Here is an 8431-nt window from a genome sequence, read left to right as displayed (position 1 = left end):
ACTGTGGTAAATTATATTTGTTTCTGATAGACATTTATTCAACACTTGCGGAACTGCTTTTAAATCATACTTTCTGGATATTTGAAAAATAAAAAAGTTGGAATCCCTCATTTCTTGGAATGCTAGTAAACAACCACTAGTTTGGGAGAACAATTAGATCATGATAATGGATTTTCTGAGAAGAAAAGATCCCCAGAAAAGCCCCTTTGTGCATGCATACATACATGTGTTTGCATAGAAAAGAGAGAGATGTATATGCTCAGACACATAAACACAAAGGTATGTATATATGCATGAATTTATGGATGTAAACATGTGTATACGTTTGTTTGTGTGTGTGCGTTTCTCTCTCTCTCTCTCTCTCTCTCTCTCTCTCTCTCTCTCTCTCTCTCTCTCTCTCTCTCTCTCTCTCTATATATATATATATATATATATATATATATATATATATATATATATATATATATATATATATAATCTATGTCACACGGACTCTTCTAACAGGGCACCCCACCCGCACCCAGGCAGGTGCGACACTTGGACACAACTTTCTTTGTGTTAGGTGAAGTCAACCACACTAAGGTCCATTTTTATCTATATTATATATATAAATACATAAATGCACACAAATACACAGTGTTAACTTAAAACTGTTAATATATATATATATATTCTCCCCGCACCCCTGCACCCAAGTTTTTTTAAAGTGCCGCATCGTCGCATCCGCACCCGTACCTGCACTCGCATCCGCACCCGCACCTATGTGACATTATATATATATATATATTTATTTATTTATTTATTAGTCGTTTGTACATGCAAGCTAGTAGAAAGCACCACTTTTTTCACATTTTTCCACTTTTTGTAGATTTAACCTCATAGATGTGATCTATGTACTTTTTTTAGTAGAAACAGGTTCTGAATCATGTTTTTACAACAAGTAAGTTGGTTTTCCAAGGTCTTAAAAAAATCAACAGCACACCGTATACCAAATTTTCATGACAAAAAGAAATCATATTTTACATAAAAAAAAAGATAATCCAACTAGCAAACAAACCATGTTAAACACATCTATGAAATTAGATGGAGTGGATAGAACTTGCGGCTGTGATTTTCCAACTAGATTGTACATACAGTAGACAGTAGCAAATATATGTGTTTAAGCATGTATATGTGTGATGTATGTATGTTCCAAAAATGTTGACGATATTCTGTAAATATTTCAAATTTATCACAATAAATTGATAAAAATATAAAATCCTGATATTCTCAAAATACCACCCGTTTTTTGGAAACACCACAATTTAATTGCAGTATCATCATGATGACATGATATTAATGTGTTTATTTATTTTTCTTATTGTTTTTTTTATTTTTCATGCTTTTTTATGTTTTTTATCTTTTAATTTTTTTTTTAATTGCAGAGCCATCATGGCTAGGTCTCTGATCTTGGGAGCGGTTTCTCCATGTAAATATAAAAAAAAAGGGTACGGAAGTTGTCCTAAAGTTTCCCCAGAACAGGGATGTTTTGATTATCAAGAGCTTTCAGTGAAGAAAAACCTTGATACTGAGATCTGTGACATTGGTATGTATGTTTCCCTGTTTTACAGAGCTAAACCCATAAATATGCATCTTTTTTTTTAATTTCTGTATTTTTGTTATTTTAACCTTTTTACCTATGTCACATAGGTGCGGGTGCGGCGATGCGGCACTTTAAAAAAACTTGGGTGCGGGGGTGCGGGAGGGTATACATATATAATTTTTAACAGTAACACTAATGAAATAAAAAGCCGACCCTGGGTGTGGCACTTTCGTTTTTTTTTTGGTCCAAAATAGACAGTTATAACTCTGAGTGCGTTGACCGCACCCAGGGTCAGCTTGACCACACCGGGTGCCTCACCCGCACCCGAGTCGAGTCGCGTCGACGCGGGTGCGGCACCCTGTTGGCGGAATCCCTGTGAACTAGTTTTTTCAACTTAAAAATGTTTTTATGGTCACACTTTTTTGATGAATTTTCCATTGTTTACAATGACTATGACTCTAGTATTGCTTACTCGTATTGAATATAAGAAAGTGTTCCTGTTGTTTTCAGATGAGCTGGTGGGATTTTGTAAATAATTCTTTGGTAACAAATTTTCAGTTAATCAATTTTATTTTGGAGAACATAACTGATAAATTTTATTGAGTTATCATTAGGCATACCATGTTCTTATTCCATTTCATATCAATATATCATATATATTATGGTAATATGTGTAAAGGCATGATGAACAAATTATGACTTGGGATACTCAATTGATGTACCTTAATCTAAATCTAGAGTTTCAGTCCTTTCATGACAGCATGGGTTTGACCCGAATGGGAAAGCATGCACTAACTTCAAATTAAAAAGGGATTTTCTTTTTTGATACTTTGTCATTCATTTATCTATTTATTCTCAATAATTTTTATCTCGCTTGAAAATGAGTTACAACATTTGATGGGTAGTGTTGAACTTCACTAGATTGATGAAATTTGTTGGCGCTTTAGTCCAACCAGCTTCTGAGTACATACCAATATACCATGCTAAATGCATCTCTGGGGTCAGATTGAACCGAGACAGCTTACACACATGATTTCCAGTTAGATGGTAGTAGGTGCACAATACAGTATGCTTCATTGACTTTCTAATCTTTGCATTGTTTATTTTGTCGATCTTACTATACAGATTCATTCTTCAGAGAATGTGGAGGCAGGTTTTCAGTGGAATCTAAAATTCAATAAAACACATAGGAACAAAATATATGCAAAACATATTTCTCACTGAACAAACCATGGCAAGTACATCTATGGCTTCTAATTAACTAATAAATTCATTTAAACATGACTTTTTGCTATAGAACATGGCACCCTCAAGGGTACTGAAGATAAGCCCCACGTGAACACACACACACACATGAGAGGGCCCAAAACAAAGAAGAAAGATGATTGCACGAAAAAAATAGGTTATTAGTTTATCTAATGACAGATTTATGTAACTCAAATATTAGGGAAGAACTCAACTTATTTTTCCTTAAAATTAAGTTGAAGTTATTAGACTATCTGCCTATGTTCACAAATAACCCTAAAAAAGGGTTAAAATGACACTATAACCAAAAAGGTTTTCAAGTATATTTCATTAGCGTAGGCAGGGTTACTTTTGTCAATCACTAATCAACTGTTGGCTGCCTTCTCCAGTGAAAATTCATGGCTCCATAACTTCTTGTTGAGTCATGCCTAATCTGCTCTGCATATTTTAAGCCTGTACCTAGCTAAAACAGACAGCCCATTCAATTTTCAGGCTTAGCCACATCAGGGTTTCCCTTCCGATGATTTTAATATATTTTTTTTCTTTTTCTAATTTTGGATATCACCTTTTCTTCTTTTTCGTTATCATATTTTCTAATTCAAACTCTATAATTTTGTTTGACAGGAAACCTAATGAACTGCCAATCCAACTAACAGCTAGGCTATGAATTGTCTGGTGAAATTTATTTCAAGCCACAGAAGTTACACTGAATGGGAGGCATACTGCATCTTTTTGGCTTTAATCAAGCTGGCAACTCTAGGAAACTATTGATGCATACGAGACATCTAGATGGTGAGGATTTTGCTGAAATTAAAGGGCATAGTTAGCATATAGCAAGGCATTAGCTGATTCAAATGCATCTAAATTTATTGTTGTGCTTGTGTGTGGGTGTGTCTCAATTGGTTGATTTTTCAGTGACATTCACTATTTTCTGAACATCAATTCAGGGTTGGAAGCTCCAAGAAATAGCTTGGAGCTGCCACTGGAGTCATCCCGCAGCTTATCCACCAAGGATGAAAGCATACCGGTAATTCTGTTATTTATTCTTTATTAGGTGTGATGTTGAAAACTGTGGTGGTTTGCCTGTGTCTTGCAAAAGTTGTCCCGTTTCCACAATTAATGTGTGTGCATGCTAGCCAAATCATCCCTCCTCAAGGAGGGATCCAGGTTAAATGTTTCAAACTTTAAAAGAATCTAGAATTGACTTTTTTACCAAGTAGTATATGTAGGTAAGTCAAATTTGATCTATAAAGTTACTTTTTTATGATTTTCATAAAAAGAAAGTTTTGAACTATCATAAAAAAGGAAAAAAAACATATGACAAAGAGAAGGAAGAATCCAGCTTTCTTCCTTTAAATTGGGATAAGAATATGATCGTACATTAGATTGGATTTAGGCTATGCTACTTTCTTGAACTACTTGAAATTTTTTTACCAGTGCCTAACCTTTTCATGTACTTTTCAGTATTCATATCAAGTGAGGCAACACTCTTCAAGACATGGGTTATATCAAAATGGAACCCCCATGAAGCAATTGATAGACCGGGAGATAACAAAGGAACCTGAGACAAAACAAAGTGTACCTAGTGTTGTAGCTCGTTTAATGGGTGTGGATAAGTTTCCATCAGACTTAAAACCACCTACATATGAAGGAAATAATGGTTTCAGTTCAAGAAGAGCTGCAGCAGATAAGGAGCTAATAGTCTCAAGGGAACTTGATCACCGAAAGCAAGATGCACTTGTCAATAGAAACAAAAAAGATCCACATAATCCTAGGACTAGCTCAAAGTTGTCAAAGTCCCTAGTTCGTGATCACCCCCAAGAACAGGAACTTCAAAAATTCAAGAAAGAATTTGAAGCATGGCAAGCATCCAAGGTCAGTTCAAGAGTTTGTGGATTTGACTCCAGAAATGGGTTTTGGAGTGATCAACGAATTCTTGCACAAGAAAGATTGAACAAGGAAAAGATGGCTCGATATACATATGCTAAAGGAAGTAAAACTAATCAGAAGCCTCTGGAAATGGCCTACTGCATTCCAAGTAGATCAGAAAGCAGCGTACAACCAGGGATAGACTTTCTTCAAGGAAATAAGAATAAAGCATTCCAAGCAAAGCAAATGGAGGGGTTATCCATGTGGAATGGTAATAGAAGCAGCAATTATGGTCAAGCTTATTCTACAAAAAGTGATGAGCAACAATCTAGGCCATTACCTACAAGAATAGTGATATTGAAGCCTGGACCTGAAAGATTTGATGACTCTGATGAGTCCCAAGCTATTTCAGAAAGTGTCACAGAAGAAGATGAAGGAAGTATTGAGGATTTTCTTGAAGAAGTCAAGGAAAGGCTTATACTCGGAATGAAAGGTAATGCTACAAAAGATGTCAAAAGGCGACAGAATGAGATTAATAGTTCCTACTTTGATAGACCAAATCCAAAAGAAATTGGTCAACAAATAGCAAAGCAGGTAAGATACAGTGTTACAAGAGATATGAGTTTGCTTCGGTCAGAATCAACAAGATCACAGAGAAGCGATGTTCAGATTGGTAGACCAGGTTCTCCCAAATTTATTAACAGGGACACACGAAAGTTCCTATCAGAAAGGCTGAAGAATGTGCTCAGAAATGACTCGAATTTAGACCTGCCTAAGATAGTCAAAGGGGGGTCGAGGGATTCCATTTTCGATGAGGGGGGATTACCAATTTTTCCAGACTTTTCAAAGACTGGAAGGAAGGTGGATCAGCTGAATAACATGCAAGATGTGGCTGAACTAAAAGCTAGATCTTTCAGGCATGACATGAAGAATGAAACAAATTTCAATCATGATGATGTATCACCTAGGAACCTTATCCGGTCTATGTCAGCTCCAGTATCAGGAACAGCATTTGGCAAGCTTCTCTTAGAGGATCAACCAATTTTAACAGGGGCCCACATCAGAAGGAAGCATGAAATGGCTGATAATGTTTCTGTAGAACTAAGAAAGAACAAGAAAAACAGGTTCAACTTCAAAGGAACTGTGTCAAATCTGAGATACAGTTTGACTCTGAGAGGAAATTTTTTTGGCAAGAAGATCCAAACAGTGGAGCGAGGAGTGGATGAGTTTGGTTTAACTAAAGCTGCTTTGACCATCCCATCAGTTACCAGAAAATTGAATGTGCAGGCAATAATTTTGTCCATGCATTTAGAATCTATTGCATGCTTGAGCTAATTTTTCATCATAAGAAAACCTGATTTTTCTTTTTCTTTTTTTTGGTGAAGGAAAACTCAACTGAGGTACCGCCAAGCCCTGCTTCCACATGCAGTGATACCCAAGAGGAATTGTTTTGCGGGCCAACAAACCATTCAAGTCCTGTTTCAACTCTTGATGTTCCTTTTAGTGAAGATGTTCCTGTGACCGAAGTATTTCAAGAAATTAGTTCTGATCTGCAAGGTCAGTTTTAAGAAAAGCTTTAAATTCCTCACCAACCCCCTGCCCCCACCCCCGCCTTGTGTGTGCAAGACTCCTTCACAAGGATAGGTGCCAGCACTTCGATTCCATCACATCCTACCTAAAAATGGGCATTTTTAATGCAAATAATTTTTTTCAAGTGCTGGCATAAGCTGCAAGTGGAGTCAATTTTGCAGGTGGTTGTGAGCAGTGAGCACATAACCACCTACCATAGAATTCAGGTCCAGATTGAACCGGTAATCCAACTTTGCATTTTCAGCCAACTTATATCATAGGGTAGTAGCATATATGTTGTATTAAAATGCTCATTAAGCATTTTTGAAATGTGATAATTAAATCTACTGAAATATATTGTGCCAACGTTAAATATACTCAAACATATGATGCCAAGAAATTAATCTGATTTTTTCATGTTGATCATCTCACCTCCAATCTGAAATCAAGTTATGTAGCGGCATTTTGAATGCTTACCCTTTTTACATAATAGGATGCTGCATAGACAATCATTGTTATCATAATTAGAAACTGAGGGTTGATGTGAACACTAACCTAATTGTTTGCTGAACAGAATTGAAGCAGCAGATAAACCAGCTTGGGCTTAAAGTGACTGATGTGGTGTCACAGTGCAGTGGCAAGGAGGATGTTGTTGAGGTAGAAGGAGAACCAGAAGTTTATTTGCGAGATGTTCTTGTTGCTGCTGGTACTTTTGAGTATTTGGATGGGATTTTACCAATGTGGGATTCCCCTACTGGCCCTATTAGGAATTGGGTTTTCGAAGAAGTCAAGGATGCTTATAGAAAACAAAGCTGGCAAAATCAGGGATTTATCCAGGACTGTACTGGTAGCAAGTTAGAGCGTAAGCTTCTTTTCGATTTATTGAATGAGGTACTAGAAACTAAATTGGGCTCTTTAGCAGCAGACACTATGCAAAGTAAATGCATGATGGGGTCAACAATGATGGTCCCTAGCAGCAACCAATTGCTAGACGATGTATGTGAGATGGTACGCATGTGTACTCATCCGCCATCTACTGGAAATGAAACAATAGAAGGCCTTGTTTACAAGGATGTTGAGAGTCTTGAGACAACTCGATGGATTGGAATAATGCAGTGTGACGTTCACTTGATTGGAAGAGGAATGGAAAAAATGATTTTGAACGAGTTGGTTGAAGAGGTTGTGATCGATTTGTGCTGTTAATCATGCATGAATGGAAGGGAATGCACTCTGGATGCTAGTTTGCATGAGTTTGTGAACTGAGAGAGAGAGAGAGAGAGAGAGAGAGAGAGAGAGAGGGATTCTTGTCAATGTTGATTTTATAATCCATTTGTTTCAGATAAATGTGTTTTAGATAATACTTCTGTCTAATCTTGTTGTATTTCATGGCTTGTGAAAGGACGTGTGTGTGTGTGTATATATAGCAGCAGACATGGCAGTGCAGCCTAGATATTGGCAAGTTCATAATGCTCATGTGCCTAAAAGGATTGTACCTTCCTGGCTAGGGTTGAGCATGATTTGTCATCTGATATGGAACAGCCACGGTATGACATGTGAGGCATCCCTTGCTGTAAGGTCGAAGCTGGAGGTACTGCTTGGTGAACTTGGGGACCTCAAGGGTTGACTAATCAGAGGTCCGCCATTGTTTGGTCAGTGATTGGGGGGATGGGGGTTGGTTTTCCGTTGGCCTAGCCAAAAAAGAAAAGAAAAGATCATGCTCATGCAGTCTTACAAGAGTGGGCGTACAATGCATGAATGACAAAGCGGTGGATGCAACTGTATATTAATAACAGTTTTATCTATTAATCTGAGTCCAATCTTTATGCTATGAAGATTCTAGCATTTTGCTTGAACTTTCTTGTGCAAAATCTAATCAGAATTTCAAATGCTATAGTGTAGATAACTAATGTACTTCTGATGAGCGTTTCAAGTGATTGGCAGTAACATGAAATTGGTCTCAGAATCCAGTTTTTGTTTTTTGCTGCAATTCCTTGGATTTGGTGTTGCTCACATTTTACAAAATAAAGGGTAAACAAACTTTTGCAAGTTTTCTTATTTCTAGATAGCTTTTCTTTTTCTTAACCAACAAAATGTTAAAAAGATAAACTTTAGCAAATTATAAAATTTGGATTTCAGACCCCAATTAGATTATGATTTTTACCTGTT

The 8431-nt window shown here is 36.8% G+C and overlaps 1 protein-coding gene across 1 annotated transcript; it reads left to right on the top strand.

Annotated features, from left to right (window-relative positions):
• Positions 1-1563: 1563 nt before the first annotated feature.
• Positions 1564-7468, top strand: TRM26 (RB1-inducible coiled-coil protein). Its single transcript, XM_090000681.1, has 6 exons — positions 1564-1585; positions 3452-3619; positions 3775-3854; positions 4292-5983; positions 6082-6253; positions 6840-7468. Exons 2-6 carry the CDS (start codon positions 3538-3540, stop codon positions 7466-7468), a joined length of 2655 nt encoding a protein of 884 aa, XP_089856807.1. The 5' UTR covers positions 1564-1585; positions 3452-3537.
• The last annotated feature ends 963 nt before the right edge of the window (positions 7469-8431 follow it).

Source organism: Nuphar pumila, chromosome 3 (assembly GCF_984573655.1).
Source record: "Nuphar pumila chromosome 3, dmNupPumi1.hap1.1, whole genome shotgun sequence".
In the NCBI taxonomy this organism is placed as follows: domain Eukaryota; kingdom Viridiplantae; phylum Streptophyta; class Magnoliopsida; order Nymphaeales; family Nymphaeaceae; genus Nuphar; species Nuphar pumila.
Note: the sequence above shows the minus strand (reverse complement) of the source record. Positions and strands in the feature narration are given on the sequence as shown.